The 21,547-nt window shown below is 42.4% G+C and overlaps 1 protein-coding gene across 2 annotated transcripts; it reads left to right on the forward strand.

The window, feature by feature from the left end:
- The first annotated feature begins 197 nt into the window (after positions 1 to 197).
- nova1 (NOVA alternative splicing regulator 1) lies at positions 198 to 20,068 on the forward strand. Of its 2 annotated transcripts, none has more exons than XM_076750066.1 (4): positions 198 to 1,070; positions 8,361 to 8,504; positions 16,436 to 16,602; positions 16,975 to 20,068. In XM_076750066.1, exons 1-4 carry the CDS (start codon positions 896 to 898, stop codon positions 17,992 to 17,994), a joined length of 1,506 nt encoding a protein of 501 aa, XP_076606181.1. In that variant the 5' UTR covers positions 198 to 895; the 3' UTR covers positions 17,995 to 20,068. The 2 variants fall into 2 exon arrangements, with proteins under 2 accessions (XP_076606181.1, XP_076606182.1); XM_076750067.1 differs by lacking the exon at positions 198 to 1,070 and adding an exon at positions 5,072 to 5,761.
- The last annotated feature ends 1,479 nt before the right edge of the window (positions 20,069 to 21,547 follow it).

Below are 21,547 nucleotides of genomic sequence, written 5' to 3' on the forward strand. Positions count from 1 at the left end.
AACAAGTACATCATTTACATAGATTTTAATGCTGAACCTGAGATCTGAGTCCTTAATTTAACATAATACCAAAAGGCCCACTGCTATTATCGATTTAACTGATGTGTTCTACTTGAGGTTCAGAAGAAGTGAAAGAAAAGCCAAATTAGAAAAGCAATGTAAGGAACATTGAGATGGTCAAATCGTTCCAACTGTTCATACAGATAGAAGCTGTGGCTTCACTTGAGAGCGGCTTCACATCAGGTGGATCTGGCCTCGTCTTTCGGCCGGTCAGTGGCACTGTAGTCTTCTCTGGGCTCTCAAACTCTATTTCTCTCCTCTTGCCCTACAAAGGCAACAATAACAACAGCTGCACTTATCACACCGAGGACTTCACAGAGGAAGAAGACGTGAAGATGACTTAAGAGAGCTGCGTTCCAGCGCCTTGCTTCTGCGAAGCTGTTGCACTTGTTTTAATGGCTGATCAGCTCTCGGACTATGGTGCTGCTATTTTTTCAGGCGCGTGGTTGTTTTGCGCGTCAACAATAAGGTGCACGCTGTTGGAGCGACGGTGGGCGCGTTAAATGAGCGCATTTCACTCAATGGGATTTTTATATTTAGCTTTGCAAGGGAGGACGAGTGGCAGGGCAGCGGTAAGAGGAGACCCTGATCCCGGTGTTGTCTGACATTGTGATCCCTTTGAGACCGTTTCGAGCCCCAAAAACTTGTCATTCATATCGCGGCGCGCGTTATCAGACTATGTGGTAGTGAAGACACTGTGTGTGTGTGTGTGTGTGTGTGTGTGTGTGTGTGTGTGAGAGAGAGAGAGAGAGAGAGAGAGAGAGAGAGAGAGAGAGAGACAGACAGACAGACAGGGGAAGTAGCGCAAATTTATCTACGGCGTCGGGGGAAAAAGATGATGATGGCCGGTGGTGGCGGAGCAGCCGTGGACCATAACGGGATATACTCAAATCCTAACCTCCACAGCCTACAGCCGCCCCTCATGGAGCCTGATAACCCGGACTCCCGCAAACGACCGCTGGAAACTCCGGCGGAGGAAGCCGGCTGTACCAAGCGCACCAACATTGGAGGTAAGAGAGATACACATGAAGAAGCGGCTCATCCACCGTTTCCCCTCAACATGAAGTCAAATCTGTTGTTGTAGAAACCTTAACATGCGCCTTTGGAAGCTTAACCACCAAACGCTGCCTTCAGTATCACCACACTGAATTCAAAGAAACTACGTGCAGTAGCAGGTTTGGACTGCATAATTGGCAAAAACCTGCAGCACCTGTACATTTGACACTTCGAAACAGTGACTGTGCTTATGGTGCTATGGCTGTAACTCCATAACCCACATCCCAGCAGGGAGAGCAGGCAGCCTGACCAAGTGGCCTCCTCAGCTCAGGTCAGCTTTGAATTTCAACCCAGTAGCCTCTCTGCTCCACATCTGGAGATATTCTGTGAAGTCTGCCAGTCAGTGGAGAAGTGATTGTCAGTATGTACAGGGTTGCTGTAATATTCTGAAGGAGAAGTATTCACAATAACCCCCTGTTTATCAATGTTTTTCTGTGGTGTTGTGGGTATTGTCTGACACAGGGATTCCCCAATGCTTCCTTGTGCAAAGGCAAAGGATAAATTATCATTTTCCTTTAATAACAATATAAGGAGGCCCATGTTGAAAGGCAACAGAGGTAGACAGAGAGAACATGATTCTTTCAGTGCTTTCATCCCGCGAATCAGTAGTGAAGTAGAACATCTTGCTGGGGCTTCAGTGATTCCTGGATCCTACAGTTTGAGAACGACTCTCCCATTGTACAGTGCAAATATGTCTCCCTCTGAAACAGTATCCAATAGCTTTATAATACTTTAATGGCCTAATAACCCTGAAGACAAGGCAGCTGGTGGATGTTCAACCTGAAATGGAAGTACACTTTGATCCTGGACAGTTCAGTGTTGATTTGTGAACACTGACAAATGGATAAGAAATAACAGATCCTACGACACTTTTAATGGAATACTTTCTAAGTTTTTATGTACATATGTTGAGGTGGGCTAAGCAGGACAGCCAGCTGGTGAAAATCATACAACCCTCTGTAACTGGTGCACACACATTACCTGGGCTAGATTCCTATCAAAGTCGAGTTATTTTTAGTTTGTCAAATCTCAGCATCTGTTTGGTATTTTTGTCTGTCATGATGTTTGCCATATTAGCTTTTAGGCTGTTTGAACAGTTAGAATGCTGTATAGTGGACAAATTTCAATTCTGAAATACTAAAATGCAAATGATAAACAAGCAGAGCTGAGTTGATGTTTTGGGGGAAAAGTGGTTGGCTCCTTCTATCCCTGCATTAAAGTCTAAACTCTCAGATTTGAATTGAAGGATAATAAATGATAAATGGACTGTATTTAACAATAATAATAATGATCTGGACATCCTACAAGCACATCATGTTACAAGCACATCACAGAAAATCTGGGAGTAGTGAGACTATTTAGCTGTGGGAAAGAAACTACAGAAACACTGCAGCATAATTTTAGCAAACTGATCCTGATTTCTTTTTTCTGAAAGGAAAATGGTGGTGGCCAATATAGAATCAACAAGAGCTATGCTTTATTATTCATCAGGAAGATGTCGGAGTGCTGCACTGACGATGACAGCTGATTCATTACGCTAACTACTGTACATCTTATTTCAGCTTGTGATTGTTATGGACTGCAGCTCACAGGGACTTGCCACTTTTTCAAGAACTTAATGTTAATGAGATGTCCGTGGAGAACAGGCAGTTTCTTCACCATATGTTACTGAAATTTGCTTTGTCTGTTTCTGTATCTCAGACACCCTGCCATTTGATGGTAGCAGCATTATATGCTGTTTCTAACAGCATGAGTGTGTCTTTACTGCACACCACTGCACCTCAGAAATGGAATTTCAGCAAGGCACATAAGGACCCTTGTGCCACCAGACAGTGTTTTAGTGCAGATCCAGCCCTCATATGTCCTCCATTAGCACCCTGAAAATCACTGTATAACAGACGTCACATGGTATTCCTGCTTCTTGGAGAGTTTTCATCATTCAGCTATAGCACAGAGACTTTACCATAATCCTTCCATTTAGGATCCAGGTAATATGAATGATGAGACAGCATGAAACTGTATCTCTACATTGTATAAATCTTAATTAATAATAAAAATACATAATGCATCTATGGCCCTGCAATCGGCTGGCGACCGATTCAGGGTGTACCCCGCCTCTCGCCCATTGACAGCTGGGATAGGCTCCAGCCCCCCGCAACCCCGAAAGGGATAGGCGGGTATAGAAGATGAATGAATGAATGCATCTATGGTCTATAATGGTATTACACACCACATTACCAGCCTGACTCCATGTTCTTTTATTGCATCTCTGTATCACAGACTCACAATAATTCTAGAATCTAGATACACAATCCCCTTTACAAGCATTGTGTGTGTGCTTAAGAGTGACATTTTGTTTGTGTATTGTAATGCTGAATATTAAAAAGTAATGAAATTGCTGCCTTCTCTGTAAAATCTCAGTGCTGTAAAGGCTATACATCCTAAGTCCATGCTAACTTGGGCTGAACTGACTTAAGAACCACTGGTACTAAAAGTAATTCCCTCCAAAATCACAGTAAATGTACTAATTACATTTTAATCTAAAATTAATTGAACATGTTACAAGTTAGCTTTGATTGTCTCTAAGGTGATAGCAAATACAACAGCACGCCAAAATTAGATTTACAGAGGTCAAATGGCAGCTAACCAGCTGGTCTTTCTGGTAAGTATCCAATTTGAAAACTAAAAAGTGCATCTTTGAGGCTGATTTGAACCACACTATCACAGGCTGCATTCAGGAACAGAAGCTCCCCTTATATGTTCACATGAAATGCATATTTACACCACTTGTAATGACTACTACACGAAACAGATCTTTTATAAATATCTTGTCACTCTGTGCTTCATGTAATATGTTTTAGCATCACCTCCCATTTCATGATATCTGCATGCATTATGTGTAACATTGCAACTTCACAGTCCATCTGGCTGTAGGGGTAGACAGCCTGATAATCCTCAGCCATCCCTGTAATCACCAACCCCTTGACTATGTCTGATATTGATCACGTTATTTCTGCCGAACTGATCATTAACATGACTGGCAGTTACAACAAAGAGAAGAAAGCCTGTGCTCTTCCAAAGCTGAGCCCCTCATGCATTAATAGCTGTGGACACAGAATGAGGGAAATTGCTCCGCTTTTATCAGTATTGCCCTTCTCTCCTCAAATTGAACATCTTTCATTCATTTCTCTTTCTAATTACTCATTCTCTGAGCCCATGTTGCTGGCAAGCATGTGCCCCCAAAATGGTTGTGTGACTGAGGGATTAGGTATGATCTCGTAATGTTACTAATGGAAAGGTTGGCACAGGAATGTGAGCTGTATTTTTTTTTTTTTTTTTTGGTGGGAAGGACACAGGTGCCCTTGCAGAGCGATGTGACGTGAGCGGAGTGTGAATTTGCCAGGTGGCAGTGAAAGAGAGAATGAGAGAGAGCGATAGAAATGAAGACAGAGCAAAGCAGAGAGAAAAGGGGAGATAGATAGACTGGGAGAGGGAGTGGAGTCTACAGGGAGGCTGTGTCTATATACTAGAGCATCTCTCAGTGAATGAGACTGGTAGAATTTTCTGGAAGGATTCGTTCCAAAACCAGACGGGCCACAATGTCAGGGTTTGATTTGTGGATGAAACTAATCAGCAGCCAGGAAAAAAAGTTCCTTTTTTACAGGTTCCCTCAAAGCACTATTAAGTGAAGCTGGACCATCCATGTCCACACACAGACACTTACCCACAAGCACATTGCAGTTTTTACACACATTTAGTCACTTAAGATACCTCTCAGTGTAAGATTTATAGGCGTAGTGATTGGCTTCATCACCCCCCTCCACCATTCTGCGGCACTGCCATTTGCAATGGTTGATGAGCCCCTCCGCCCTCTCAAACATGGCCGTCTAAGGGATTGGGGGTGGGGGAAATGAGGAAAGGAGGGTGGGTGGCGTAAGGCACGCTGTCTCAGATCACTCCTCCTCCACCTCCCTCATCATCTGCTTATGTTATCCATACACCTCTTCAGCCACTGTTGAAGGTCACTCTGCATGCTTCCCCATTCACTGCTGAAGCCCGCTCCTCCAGCCACTTCACCTTTGTCACTTTGCACTAAAAAAAAGTGAGTGAATGGGCTGCCATACTTTATAGTGCTGCGTCAAAAGAGGCGGAGTAGGGAAGAAAATTCAATTTTTTGGGACCAGCATTGGGGGTGGGGACATGACGTGTTGGAGGGAGGACGCTACCCATTGGCCGAGTGAGGTGTCAGTCGTGCGTGCTGCTGCAGACGGACAGGCCACTCGATGAATATGGATGAGAGCAGTGAAAAGGGTGATGCGGCAGGGAAGACCCCCCCCCCTTCAAACCGATGCAGGCTTGAACAATGCGTGCCGTCTTTCACTGAAAACACTGAGAGCCTGCATTAGCATTTTCTCAGACAATTGAGGCTCTGGTCAGCTGCAGGCATGGCTCGGATGCTGCGGTGAAATCTCTTTTTCTGCACCCACTGATGAATTACAGCTCGTGAAAAAGTCGACTGGCCGCATTCCTCAACACTACCATTGCACCTATGCCTAGGCTAATGTTAAGATCCCCTTTAGAGATTGTGCCCTGGCATTGATGGCGATCTGACAGAGGACTTGAGAAGCAGCAGATCTCAGAATGGGTAAGCCTTAAACTCTTTTTGTCTGACTTGTTGAATTTATCCATCATGCTAGACTATGTGCGATTTCATACATCTCATTTGGCTATTATTGCTCAGTTTTGTTCCATCGTCCTTGCTGCCTGTCAGCAGCAGGTTAGTCCATTGAAATGCAGAATGGGTACTTGGACGGGTAGTGAGAAGGAGGGAGGACGGTCACAAGGCATTTCCTTCTGACCCACCCCCCTTGAGTGACTTAACTAAACACATTTGGCTCAGCGTCTGTGTCTCTCCTCCAAGCCATCCTTCCTCCCAGTATTAGAAGCAGGGGTTTGAACTAACACCCCACTGGCTCAGCTTCCCAATGTGCCCCACTGCTCCCGTTCCCTGGCGGATTGCAGCAACAGATTGCCGTGTTTACTCTACCACATGATGCCATTAAAACCTGTTACTGTGATCTCAGACACTAGGACAGAATTAATTATTGACTAATGACAGCAAACGTGACTGTGAGGGCGATGGAGGGAATCTTAGTGGCTTCCTCCCCTGCTGGGTTTACTCTGGTTGAAGATGAGCAGAAAGTTACGCAGTGGGTTTTGGCTTGCCTGTCAACAACAGGTCTTTGGATGTTTGCAGTCAGCATCATTCAGTTGAAATTCTTTCTCTGGCTACGATATCAGATATCTTGTGAGAGGAGTGAAGGCTCAACAGCTTTAAGGTGACTGTGTCAGACATGCATGATCTTTATTTTTCCACCAAGGTCATTTTATTGTTATTCGTTGTGAGAAAAATGGAGAGCTGACTGCAATATATCATGAAAATCTCCAGATCAGACAATGGCCAGAGATGAACTCAGCTCGTTATGTGTTGTCTGTGTAAAGCTTTATCTCCTGTTCCCTTTTTAGGGTGTTCTCAGAAAAATGGCAGATTGACCAGCACCTGACATATTTACTAGCTTTCAATGTTGGTGTAAATTTTCATTTCATGTCTGTGCTTTCAAATATATATAGGTATAATATGTTCTGCGATTTGGGATTGTCTCCACAACCATGGCTACTTAATAAATCAAGAGTGAATTTCATTTGTATATTTGTCAGAGCCTTTGGTTATGGGCACAAAAACAAGTCTGTGTCTGAATGGAACATGAGGGGCATATTAATGCAATAAGGAGAGGAGCTAACATCTAGGCTGTGAAATTCCTTCATGTCACAGTGCCATGTTCATTCACATTCGAGTCTAATGAGAGCATTACTGAGGCAACAGGTTGGTCTCAGTGCAGGGCGGTCCAACCCCATCCATCTATCTTTCCTCCCCAACATGCCGGTCAAGCCCCCACATTCGATACCCTCCACAAAACATAGGATTCATGTGACATGGTGATGAACCCTGTAGCTTTGGAGTCTGTGATCAAAAGTCATCATACTGCATCATGCATACATGCGTATCAGATCGTTCTACAAAGATGGTCAGTGCCTTTTTACATCTCTGCCCGCTCGAGTGACGTCACCCTTGAGGCAGCTGAAAAGGAATGAACATGACGTCATTGCATTGAGATCAGCATGCAGAGGGGACTATTTGTATCAGAGCGAAGAATGCACCTGTATCAAGTGTTTACCATGATGTCATCGGTATAATAGTTGGAATTCAGTGGGGAATCACAGCCACTCCACATCTCTACAGTAAATATGATACTTTTGATCTGTTGTTGGCAGATTCTGTAATTATCTTCGGGTCCATGCTCAGTATGTGGTTGATTGCTTTTTAGTAGATTGTGATCAAGGTTTTCCTGGACAGACACTTTGCCCACCTTGATGCTGATTAATTCTTAATTACCATTGTAGGAAAAGGAACTTTCACAACTGAAGAGGAGAAACATGTTTGGCTGCAAATTCTTCAAACTGACGTGCAGTCAATCACTGACTGCTACAAGCCACTGTAAGCCACAGAAGCCCCTTCCAAAATGGAGGAGATTTAGACCATCTTGGCAGTATAGCCTTTGAACAAATCTGTGGGATTGGTTCCCATATGTTCTTCTTACGTCTGTTAATTAAGAAGGATCACTCTGTAGTGGCATTCATGAACTGCATCGATAATGATTTCATGTGTTTGCATTTAGTCCTCTGTGTGTAAATTACTTTCTCAGAAAATAAAGGCTGCATTTTGCATTCAGACTGAACTGCTAGTTCAACGTTCTTTTTCTTCATGTGTGAAAAGTGATTAGTAACACTGGACCTGGCTTTGCATTTAGTCAGAGGTGGCTAAAACTCCTTGAAAACAGTTAAAATTAGACCTCTGCAAAGTGGAAAGGAGGTCATCAGTTACTCTACAAGAAATCTGGGACAGGACACAGAGCATGTCACCAATCTGATAAAATGTGAATGCATTCAAAACTACAAAGAACTCAAAAGGCAAAAAATACCTTACCTCCATTAGAGGAGTACAGACACAAGATTACGTGATTGCCTTCCCCCCTATTTCCTCCTATATGTCACAGCTTTGTATTCCCATTGCAAAGTTTGCTTGTTCAGAGTATTGGGGATTGGGTACCACTGGTGTATATGATGATGTGCAGAGCTTTTTTATGAGATGTGACCCTATCCCACTTCGTGTGTCTCTCCCCCAGAGGAGGGTGAGTACTTCCTGAAGGTGCTGATCCCCAGCTATGCAGCCGGCTCTATAATTGGCAAGGGCGGCCAGACCATCGTACAGCTGCAGAAAGAGACGGGTGCCACCATTAAGCTGTCCAAATCCAAAGACTTCTACCCAGGTAAGAATGGACACTCAGTAATTAAAATCGATGAGCATAAAGGCTTATATATATGAGGAGTTGTCTGACTCATTACCCAGCTGAAGGAATGATGCTTTGGTGTAAGAGATCATTTGATATATCCTCTTCATTTGGCATCCCATGAGTAATTGCTGTCCATTTTAATCACACACCATTCGTAAACACTTCGAACTTGATCATCCTTATGTCCTTGAGGGACTAAACATGCACGTAGATGTTAAAGATCTCAGACGCAGCATTCAAGTCTGCAGGCAATTTCAGCTTCAGTTAAGTTGCTTTAGCTAGCAGGGTGCAGGGTTTTGTTTTTTTTTACAGTATTTAGGGTTTCGTGTCCATGCATTGCAAGAATTGTCACTTGTCTGGAAAAATTGCTTCAACCCCCTTTCAAATATGAGCACAAATTCTGTGATGCAGAGACTGCATAGCGTACACAGAAACATTTAATTGTGCTGGATAGGTGGTCTTGGTCTTACTCAAAAATGGCAACAGGAGAAGGACGCTTGCGCAAATCGGTGCCCCTTATCATATGGCGGTCAAAGCTGAACCTCCAAATACAAACGTAGAGGAGTCTGTTGGTTTGTCCTTCATGCCTCAGAGGAGGGTTTAACCTGCTCAAAAATAACAGGTGCTGAATGTCTCGCTGCTTATAGGTCCAGATGTTTTCTGAGATAACTGCTGCAAGCAAAAAATCCCTGCGTAGTAGTGTGCTTTTTACTGTATATATATATTTAGAGCATATTATTTATGAGCTCTTTAGCAAATTGGTAGCAGTGCACGTGACCTATGAAATATGAGTAGCACAAAATACCGTATGCATGTGAGATGCTACAGATGTACCCAGTATCATGCCAAATGGTGTAATACACCCATCGGTCCGCACCAGTCCACCTTGTCTGTGTCATAGTTTTGCCTTACCTAGGCATGAAAACACTTTCTCATTCCGCGGTCAAGTTATCAATAGTAAATGTGCAACGACCAGTTACACTTTCAAAATAAAGCTTGCTGAGAGACATTTTAGGTGACAGTTCTATTTTGGTTTGCTTTAGGCACCAATACTACTTGTTTATGTTTAGGATAAGATCATGGCTTTGCTTAAAATAACTACTTCCTTAAAATAATCACTGACTATTGGATTCACACAGGAACAGAATCCTGGTCTCCTGGTACTGTGCCTTCATACACGCGTGTTCTTATCATGCGTAGGTGAGCCAAACCTTTACACTGACACGCTATCCTCGAGTGGATCAGCAGGTCTATTACATGCTTTGGCAGGAGGCTGGGCTGGACAGTCAGTCTTGTGGTTGCCTAAAGCAACTACCACTATGAAATAGCAAAGACAGAGACAGATTGTCCCCCAGAACTCAATTTTCTATCATAATGGCTACCTTCTTTATTAAAGGTGTCCTGTGACCTCTGCAATTTCATCTGAAAAAGAGTCTATATTATGTGGAGCACAAAATATTACACTCCAGAATAACACACAACATGGTTTGAGTTTGACCTGTTCTGTTCTGTCGGGAGTTGCATGTGATATAGTGGCCTGACTGGGGAGGGCACTTTTTCTCGCACCGTGTTTCTGTTTGCCATGATGAAAGGACGTGTGTTCAGAAGGCTTAAAATTCTCTACACACAAGGGTCAGCTATGTTTAAGGGAATAAATTAAGGCTACTTCATTGGAATAGGAACAAATGAAAGGAGTGATATGTATCCTTATTTCTCTCTTTGGATTGTCGATGTGTTCATAGGCCACCACCTGCTCTGCCCATCCCCCTACTCATTATCGTGATGAGTGAGAAGAGGAGTTCAGGGAGAGGGTGCTGGCAAGAATTTGATTGGGTGGTTGTTCTGGCCCACACAAGTAAAATGAAACGACTGCTACTGTACACTCCACAATAGCTAAGAGTGTCATTTTCTGAGAAGTCACTAGAGGCTAAACTTTTCAAAAACTAGTCAGAATGAGTATGGGCTACTTGGTGAAGTTTGCAACAGCAACATGTAAATGCTGTTTATATAAAGCCCTTTCCTGAACTGTAGTGGCAAGCATTTCTGCATGTCAAACTTATCAGCTGCATGTGGTTTGCCTTCTTTCATTGCTGAATCAGTTGCGATTTGGGCTAATATAGCATGCTAATGCCATTACATACAGTTCATGCCCTCATCTCTAATGCTGCAGCACACTGAGCACACTCCAACTACAGCATGATAGCACACTAGAGAAATCAAGGGACAATAACTGATGCAGCCATTTTCTTCTGCAATCCTCTGTGATAGCTCAGTCTGAGACTCCCACCCACCTCACATCTCCCATTTGTCAGTGTAAGACATGAGACCATGAATTCAGAGGTCCTGATGGGAACTGTAGAACTAGGCCCTGCTGCCCTGCTATGGTGGACTGAGATGGATGATCACAGATAGTGAAGGGTGTGGATGATGCATGATTGTATGTGCGCGAAGGGACAGGGGGCCAGGCCCAGAAATAGCCTGTTTCAATCTCTCTCTATGGACATGACCCCTCTCCCAGCTGTACACAAGCTGCTCCAACACATGCCAAGTTTCCTCTTTCCTCCTCCCCATGCACTGTTTCTTTCAGCTTTGGTTCCTGGTAGTTGGGAGAATTCAGGCCAGATATGATGACATCATACATCTCTTAAAATTTTCTTCGCATGTTTGCCTCCTAACACATTGGCGCTAACTGTTTTTGTTTTTATTATTTGGTTTGAACCCACTTGAACTGTAGCATGGATTACTCAAGCCCCCATAAATGCAGCACGCTATGCATTCACCCACTCGTACTGTGCATTCAGCACACACACACACCTACTCACACCTACTTACACACATCCGCATATTTAAGCAGCTGCAGAGAGAGCCGTGGGAGTTCACGATTGAAACATAAACTTAGAAACAAAATTTCAAACCCTTTGCTATGTGCTGCTGGCCCCCTGCCAAGTACATGTATTGAGTTACTTTGCTCAACACGAAGAGATGAGGCTGTTGTGATGTCATAGAAACACTTGTATATGTTTTCCATTATTTGATCATAAAATATTAATCACAATATGTGATCACATACTGGAAAACACCACTATTTCATGGAGTATAAGGTCTCCTTCAAAAACATGCAGACCAACAAACTGCAGCAAGTGTCCACTTTTTCAACTGCATCTCCATATGCAGTATATACTCAGTAATGCTCCGTATAGGACAGTATCACTCCTGTCCAGGAGGACATGGCCAGGGATTTCAAACTAATGGTAACTGCAGCTTTCTCTTTCTCAAGATTCATGTCTGTGCCTCCAGTGAGCAACAACTCTTTCTGGTGACCAGGAAGTGTCATTGTTGCACTACGCTATAGTTTTCTGATTCATTGTTCTTCTTTATGGTGCTAATGCTGTGTTGGAGAGCAAGCCTGTTTGCCTGATCTGCAAGCACAATATTGGACGTGTCATTCCAATACACAACAACTAAACAGCTGCTGCACTCTTTTTTGTGACGGACAAAGGCTAGTTGATCAAAAGGGTGTTAGTGGAGGTCAGTTAAGTTTTCATAAGGAGTTGTACTATGATATAATCATGGATTTAGAGACTACAAATTTTCAACCAAAAGCCTGTAGTATGAACTGGCGGGCATTTATAAGTCAGGGAGGATCTAAGAAAGACACTACCAAGTTGCATTATGGGAAATACAAGACCCACTGTTTCTAGGGCTTTACCCCATGTAGGAACTAAAAGTCAGAATATCTCAGCCTTGCTGCTAACATTTTTACCATTCTTTTTTTAATCTGTCTGTTGGGAGTCTCCAGTCTTTATAAAAGCGGAATACTAAATCCCTGAAATATACCTTTAAATAATGAACCCCAATCTCCCCAAAGTAGTTCCTAGTATACCTGCCTTGTCACCAATAGCAGTTATGCTACTTTATATGCGTGTGTGTGTGTGTGTGTGTATATATATATATGTATATATATATGTGTGTGTGTGTGTGTGTGTGCGTGTGTGTATATATATATATATATATATATACACACGCACACACAATATATATCTATATCTATCTATCTATCTATCTATCTATCTATCTATCTATCTATATATATAGGCACACACACACACACATATACATACATACATACATACATATACACACATACACACATATACATATATATATATATATACACACACATATACGTGTGTGTGTGTGTGTGTGTGTGTATTGCTGACAGGAAATAATACAAGACGTGCACCACTTTGCATCAGTAACTGTGACTTTGGAACATTACAGTCAATGTCACATTTGATAAGTTCCCCGTTAATATTTTTTCCAGTGGTTTGTCTGTTTGTTTGTAGCTCCACCACTTATGTTGTACATTGCATCATGATACATTCCATCCATCAACACTACAATCAAAAATCTAGCAGTTTAATTCTGGACGTTTTCATTTGTCACAGTTAAAATTAGTATGGAGCTCACCTTGCTGAAATAATTTCACAGCCTCGTTCACTGCACCACCAGTTGTTTTCCAGTTTGCATCTTGTTTTAGTTGTGTCTGCTTCTCATCGCAACTCTCAAGCATACATACATCATACAGTGTGATTTATTTGATTTTTTATTTGTGATATGTAATTTAGTTGTGTATTAATGCACAACTAAAAATAGCTCCAAACACATGGAAATGTCCTCCTGTTTGAGTCATCTTTGCTGAAACCTTTTAGGAAGTTAATAAAAATGAAAAACTAAAAAAAATAAAAACTATGTACAACTTTAGAATAATAATAATTATTATTTTTATGAGCAAATTTGAAAGATTTAGGAGGAGCCACCGGATTTGGGGCCACTGGGGAAGTTAGAAAATAGTGAGTGATGATGGACTTGCAGCTATGACGTTGTTGGTTTTGATCTTTTCACAAGATTTGTTGATGCATAATAACACAAAATTTAGGATATCACCGGCCTTATCATTTAACACGCCTAAAATGACAGTGTTTGGCCAAAGATGATGTGTAATATCAAACAATTGCAGTCTTTAAGTTCTGGTCAAAGTCGTAGCCTTTGTGGCAGTGTTGCTTCCAATGGTAAAATCTCTTGTGTATTTTGATGTGACACAGGCCTCAGATCTGACAGTATTGTAGTCCTAAATGATGCTATCTCTTATTCCTAAAGTCCCGCGGTATCCTTTGTCTGCCTATATTTAAAATTTAATAAGCATTGCTCGTCTGTCTTGCAGATTATTAGGATCAGTTACATGAAGGAAACCAGTCTGTAATTTAATGGCTTATTTTTGTGTACTAAATGTCAGAAAACGTCTATGATTTGCATCATGTATTTACTGTTTTTTTCAAAGATTGGAATTGTTTGAAACTTCTGGTCAGGGTGTGATGTAATGTCAAAGTTGTCCAGGAGACTATTTCTGATTTACTGGATATAAATGGTATGCTACAAAAGATCCCCACATTTCAGTGTTTGCATTTGAGAAAAGCATCCCATATGGCAACAACGTGATATGATGAATATATTCAGCTCTGGGATTCCAACAAAAATATTTCAGCTCAGATTGTATTGTGATAATTACTTTAAAAATCTGCTGATGTGATGACAATTATTGAGACTTTCTTAGTTCAAGATCAATATAGAAGACCCAAGAGTCGTTGCTCTCAGAGGAAAGCTGAGATGTGTACTCTCAGGAGCGCTGACAGATTTCTTTCCCCTCCTGCCAACAACAGGACAAGCTAACTCTTACTGCAACTCAAACCCCAGAAGTTTTATTATGAAATTTGTCACCCTCAAAGAGCGACAAAGCAAATGGCTGATGCAAACAATTTAGGAAGTGATACAGGTGGAGAATAAAAAATAATATTCAGATAGTTTCATGTCCTCTTTATGGTTTCTCATCTGAGACAAAAGTTGATTAACGGGTCTGGAAGCAGCAGTGCCCTTCCTGGAGGTATATATTTTAAGTAGAGAGGTTGCTTTACCAAGCAAAATAGATTGGCCTCCTCATCCAGCCATGAATGTTGGAAAAGTGAAGTAAAAGCAGTGATTACACAAGGCAATATGTCCTCTAAGGATGTGTTGCATCACTCAAGATGACCTAGTTCATAATTTGTTGCATTGGGGAAAGGCAAGCAAGGAGATTGCTTTGTCTACATAACTTCCAATAAGTCAGACTAAGGTGAAATCACAGTCTGCAAGGTCCATTTTTTATGTTGTTGCACGTATTAGTTCTAACCTCCTCATATTTTAGATTTTGTGCCTGTTGTTTGTATCCTGACTGCATATACACCACCATTTTACACACACACATTAATATCCTTTTACCATTTCCTCCGGCATATTCACCATTAATAGAAACCATGGGAAAAAACAGGAAATAGGCTTGATAGGAACTAACACTGTTTATCTTGTCTGATTCATTTCATTTCAAACAGACCAGCATTTTGGATATTTTTAAAAATGTTCACTGCAGCCAATGCCTTGAAAGCTCTGAGCATGTGATTAATATAATGAATTGTATCTGTTATAACTTGAAATGTTAGAACTAATATTCTATGATGAATTCATGTGCTGACATAAAGATCTGCAACAGGTCAAGTGCCTGTACTCACAAGCTCCTGTCTGTCACTTTGTCACGTCAAGGATCACAGGCAGGTGCAGCACAATATCTCCAAGCTGTGCCCACTGTTTCTGTCCAAAGCTCCATGAGATTTCCTTTATAGTGTGCTTGTTTGTCTTTCAGTAGGATTTGTATTTTGGTTTATTTTGATAATTTTTAGTAAAAATTAGGTAACAGTAAGAAAAAGGGTCAAATGAGCAGGACCTGTATTTCCAACAGTTGTGTTTAATGTTTTTGTGCATTATGTACAACATAGGACTTTTTGTCTATTATCAACTACCTAAACAGGAAACTAAGGAAATAGGGTCAGTTGCAAGTTAGCTGCCTTTTCCCTCATTTTGACAAATGAGAGTTTCCTAGTGCTTTTTCCTGACATGCTTGGACTAACCTATTGATTGCTTAAATCCATTATTAGACATGTCTATGGCATAAAGCCAATGAGGTCTGACTTTGACTTTTCTGAGTGCTGAAAAATGGCTAGGAGGACAGATGTGTGCCACCCAATCTTGTAATTTGAGATTCAGTCGAATTAGAAATTGAAATGCCAATGATGAAGTAGAGCAGTGCTTCTCAGACATAAGATCACTTTGTCAGCTGGTCTTTCCCAGTTACACATTTCACTCTATCAGTGGGGAGAATGTGCCACTTTACCCTGACTAAAATATTTTACTGAGTCAGATTTATGCTGTTGGTTAAGTCATCTAAGAAAAATGGGAGACATTTCATATTCACTTCAGTCAAAGAACAGTAAAATGTTCAAGAGTGCAAGGCAGAAAGGTTAATACAAAAGGGAGAGTGTTTTAAAAATTGTGCAAGCAAGTATAAAGGACTCGCTGTTGCATCACCTGTTTCCACGGCTCGGCCCCTTTACCATGGCAACGGAATGCCAGTTGGGTCGTCAATGTGGGTGTAGAAAGAAGCCGAGAGGAGGAACAAGTGTGTGTTTAGTTGATTAGAGCTGCAAGGCAAGGACAGGCTCAGTGTTACAGCACTGAAAGAGTTACATCATTGAAGAGGAATCCTTCTCCCCCCTGTGGCTCGCTAACCAAGCACGGCTCTTTCTTTCAGCTGTTCCTCTCTTGATTGTGTAAATGGAGGAAGTGAGGAATAGCTTGGTAATTTGGTCTCTTTGTGAAATGTCAAAGAACATTTTTCACTGCTAAGACATCTTAATGTAAATGTAGATTTTTGTCCAGCCCCTCGTAAATCCCTCAAAACAACTCACCAAATACCCACTCAGAGCACATTATGGTAACTAATCACTTTTGTTTGTCCTCTTCCTCCTCTCTCATCACAGGAACAACAGAACGCGTCTGTCTGATACAGGGTACAGTCGAAGCCCTCAATGGTGTCCACAACTTCATTGCAGAGAAGGTCCGCGAGATGCCCCAGAGTGCCCAGAAACCTGAACCAGTAAGCATACTGCAGCCACAGACCACTGTCAACCCTGACCGCGTCAAACAGGTGAGATACTGTACTGTCAATAGGGTCATGAGTGTGTGTGGTCACTATGTGGAAGAAACAGTTCACTTCCAGGACACCTTGTTTATTAGTTGTCAGTCTTACTTGTTCTCTGGGCCGTGACCCACAGGCTGGTAGGGTCAGGAAAATGTGAGGGTATGTGGTTATTTTTACCTACAGTCTTTCATAGCTAGATAGAGCCGTGTGGCAGCTGCAGCCTAAACCCCTGGGATTAACAAATTGCTGAGTAAAGTGGGGCCTGGTGTAGTACTCTGACTCAGTGAGAGATATCCCTCTTTCTGTCAGCCATTTATGCTGTTATATCTCTCTCTTTTTGCCTTTTATTGCTACTTCAATCTTTCTATTTTTCAACAGGCCAAACTGATCGTGCCCAATAGCACAGCTGGGTTGATCATTGGCAAAGGTGGAGCCACAGTGAAGGCAGTGATGGAGCAGTCAGGCGCTTGGGTGCAGCTCTCCCAGAAGCCAGAGGGCATCAATCTGCAGGAGCGAGTGGTAACCATCAGTGGGGAACCTGAACAGAACCGTAAGGCTGTGGAAATCATAGTGCAGAAGATCCAGGAGGATCCTCAGAGCAGCAGCTGCCTCAACATCAGCTATTCCAATGTCTCTGGTCCAGTGGCCAATTCCAACCCCACTGGCTCCCCCTATGCTAATACGGCCGAGGTGTTGCCTAATGCAGCTGCAGCTGCTGCCACTGCCTCCAGCCTTCTGGGCCAGGCTGGCTTGACGGGAATGGGCGCCTTCCCTGCCGCTATGTCCAGCTTCTCTGGCAATGATCTGCTGGCCATCACCTCAGCCCTCAACACACTGGCCAGCTATGGCTACAACACTAACACCCTGGGCCTGGGGCTCAATCCTGCAGCTGCTTCTGGGGTCCTTGCTGCAGTAGCAGCGAGTGCTAACCCGGCTGCTGCTGCTGCAGCTAACCTACTGGCCTCCTATGCCAGCGATGCCTCCAGCAGTGCTGGCCACCCTGCTACAGGCCTCGGGGGGTTCTCCTTGGGTTCTCTAGCAGCTGCTACAGGGGCTTCCAATGGTTACCTAAATGCTTCATCCCCACTGATGGCCTCCTCCCTACTGGCAACAGAGAAGCTGGCAGATGGGGCCAAGGACGTGGTTGAGATTGCTGTGCCCGAGAATCTGGTCGGTGCCATTTTGGGGAAAGGAGGGAAAACGCTGGTAGAGTACCAGGAGCTAACAGGAGCCCGCATCCAGATCTCCAAAAAGGGAGAGTTCATTCCTGGTACTCGGAACCGTAAAGTTACCATAACAGGGTCGCCAGCCGCTACACAAGCAGCGCAGTATCTGATCAGCCAGCGGATCACTTACGAGCAGGGCGTGCGCGCCACCAACCCACAAAAGGTGGGCTAAAAGGAAAAAGAAGAGGAAAGAAGGAAAGGATGAAGACAGAGATAGAAGGGAATTGAGGGTCACGATGAATAGAAAAAAGAAATGTCCAAATATCTGTTCAATATTTCAGTATCAAATGAGAGAATCACAAAGGAGGAGGTGGGGGAGACAACCAAGATAAGTGTATGTGATATGTGAATGTGTTTTTAGGACTGACGTCCTGATGTTTTTTAAAAGTTTGTGTCGAGTCCTTTTGATGATGGTGATCAGAGTAAGCTGAACTGATCCACTGCCAAGCTGCAGATTCAAGGGTGAGGTCGCAGGGTTTCACCCTCCTCCAAAACCTCATAGCTGTTTTATTTTTCTGTTTCTGTTTGGGTTATTTTGTTTTAATTTCAGTTGCAATCCTCAGCTCCCGGTGAGTTGAGTGTGTCAGATGAAGTTCCAGCCAGCTGATAAAGCTGTTTTACAAACCTTGCTCTTTGTATACAATGCAGAAGGCATTGTTAACAGGGGAGAGGTTTTATGGCATGCACCTGAGGTCATCTCAGTCAATGGGGAAGCAATCTCAGTATAATTTCTTTAAAGAAATCATATTTGTGTTGACATATGTTGAATTCTGGCTCATATCATAATTGAAGTTTCTAAATTTGGGTATTTTATATTTTCATCCTTTATTTATTGACATGGTCTCATTCAAACACAAATGGATTATTTAAACCTGTGAATACAGGTTGATCTGAATGTAAAAACAATATTAGCCTATCGCTATTTTTTATTTACAGGGATCAAATATTGTGTTGCAGTGAAAGAAATGTATAACTCAAACCCAGTCTGAACTTCACTGTTGCTGTCTGCAAGTATAGTTCAGGGGTTAATAATCAATGTGAGAGGATAGAGGAGACACACAGGAATGTATAAATATATTTTACATGAACACACATAGATAATGCTCCCACAAACCCACAAACACTGAAACATGTTTGCATATTCAGTCACAGCTACAAACACACAGAAATATGTTGTTCTTTAACCCGTTCTTGGTGCTATAGGATTAGGTTTGTATCTCCTTTACCATGAAATCAGAATCTCTCTGGCGACTATCCTAAAAAAGACAATGTGTCGCCCAGCCATTAGTCGCCCATTGGATCTGACCCACCCTCTCACCTAATGAAAAAGGATTGATTTCAGCATTTCATGTTGAATAACAGCGGCACGGTGGCGCAGCAGGTAGTGTGCGCCTCACAGCAAGAAGGTCGCCGGTTCGATCCCCGAGTCGGGCAGGGCCTTTCTGTGTGAAGTTTGCATGTTCTTCTCGTGCATGCGTGGGTTCTCTCCAGGCACTCCGGCTTCCTCCCACAGACCAAAAACATGCTCATTAGGTTAATTGGTGACTCGAAAAAATTGTCCTTAGGTGTGAGTGTGAGCGTGAATGGTTGTTTGTCTCTATATGTTGCCCTGCAATCGACTGGCGACTGGTTCAGGGTGTACCCTGCCTCTCGCCCGTTGACAGCTGGGATAGGCTCCAGCCCCCCCCCGAAAGGGATAGTCGGTATAGAAGATGAATGAATGAATGAATGTTGAATAGCAATCCACTCTTAATATTTATAGTGCATCATCAGTGCAGTCAATGCAGGTCTTTTTTTCTAAAAATTGGCCATACTCTTGATTTTTCCTGACAATTTTGCCTTAGTCACACATTTGTAACTCCCAAGAATTAATGTATAGCTCAGACTACCTTGAAGCAGTGTCTAACCAGTTCAGTTCGCTAAGAGAGCGAAGCACTACAAAAGCATTTTCATAAAAAGAGCTGTATGAACCAATATCTGTGAACAAAGAAACTATTGCCTTTATATTAAGGGTACCAAACAGTCAAGAGACACACACTAATGAAAGGGAAGTAGAATGACACTTGAAAAGAAGGTTTAGACTCACTTTTTCTGTGAGCCATCCTTCCCAATTTGCATCAAGACAAAAAAAAAAAAAAAAAAAAAAAAAGATTCTGCAGTTCATCCAGGCAGCCTGTTATTGTTCCCAAAACACGTTAACGCTCACTAACTTCGGGTGGAGCATGTAATAAAACATCATGAAATTTTTTGGCATCACTGTCTTTTATGGGCAATTGTTTGTCTAATGCAGGGAGGTTAATTGTCTGGAGCATTTCCGAGCACTCGAAGATTACCTTGGCTTCCTTCTGTGCTGCTATCCATGGTGTTCATCCTGAGTACACTGGGTCTCTGAAGACTGCACTGTGAGACATTAAGAACACAATTTAAAGTGTGTCTGTCCCTGCTGGGATGTGAGTATATTTTAATGTGCACATCTATGTCACATACACAAGACCTACCAATACTGACACTAGGGATTTCTCCACAAGACCATTTATACTCCAGCATCTTGTGATGTTTCTGTTTACCAGTACCAATGCACTGCACTTAAAATTAGCAGACATTTTATGATCACCAAACCATAAATTACTCCCACCACATTTTCCTGCACTGTATTCTCCAGTCCACTTCCCTGCTCGAAAGACATCTTTCAAGTGTCCCCATCAACCCAAGCTCTATGATCAGCTTCCTGAATGCACGGCTGTGAGGGTTGGTGCTGAGTAGTGTCCAAGAAAATCAGAACCACTCCTGCTTTTTGGGAAATTTAATGAATAGCCTTTTCTCTTTTCATTTTCATAATTCATGTTTGAAAGTAAATGGATTTGAAAGTGTTTGAAACAACTCTTTATGCGTGGCAATTGCAAAAGTGAGCCTTTCTTGTGAACTGAAATCTTTCCTTTCACTATGTGTCTGGAAGGCCTCAGTCCTCCATAACTACAATCTGGCCACTAATGAAATCATAGCATAAGATAACCTTTTACTGCCCAAGATTTTAGCATATAAGAAGATAAAAGCACAAAACAAGGGGATGTTTTATCAATGCAAATGGACTGCTTGACTGCAGAGAGCTCTTCTTCTAAACTCTCTGATCTATACATTGTGCCAAATACTATTTCTCTCTGCCCCTCATTAACTTTCCTCTTTCTCTCAACATTTTATTTCCCTGCATGTTGCTGTTTCTCACCCTTCTGAGATTCCTCCTGTGTCCTAATCCCTGTCTATGCTTCTTCCTTCACTGTGCTCTCCCCCTCTTTCTCCTTCCTCCTGTCTTGTCTTCTCATGGGCGGTGTGTTGGGTGTGCTGCTGGTGGGAGTTATGCACTATAGGTCATAAGGGTATGAAAATATTTTCCCAGGCCTTAGAGTTCACAAGGCTAAAATGCACAGAAAACACCTGCCTCCAAAACTGTGACACCCACAAGACCAACCAGCAATGTTAGCTCAAAGTATCAAATTCCCTCTATAAGCAGAACAAGTAGGATTTAGAAAAGTTTAGACCGTGAACTATGGCCTTTAAAAGGAAGAGAATGTATTGGTTTTTCTTCCAAAAGAAGGCAAATCTTGTTTGATTAAGTATTAATATGTTGGCTGAACAAACTTAGCTCAAGTTTCAGCCTCTAAACAAAGTATAGTAAGGACAGAATGCATAAGATAGTGAGAGTAAGGTGGGAACTTGTTCGTGACCTC

Source organism: Chaetodon auriga, chromosome 15 (genome assembly GCF_051107435.1).
Source record: "Chaetodon auriga isolate fChaAug3 chromosome 15, fChaAug3.hap1, whole genome shotgun sequence".
Classification (NCBI taxonomy): Eukaryota; Metazoa; Chordata; class Actinopteri; order Chaetodontiformes; family Chaetodontidae; genus Chaetodon; species Chaetodon auriga.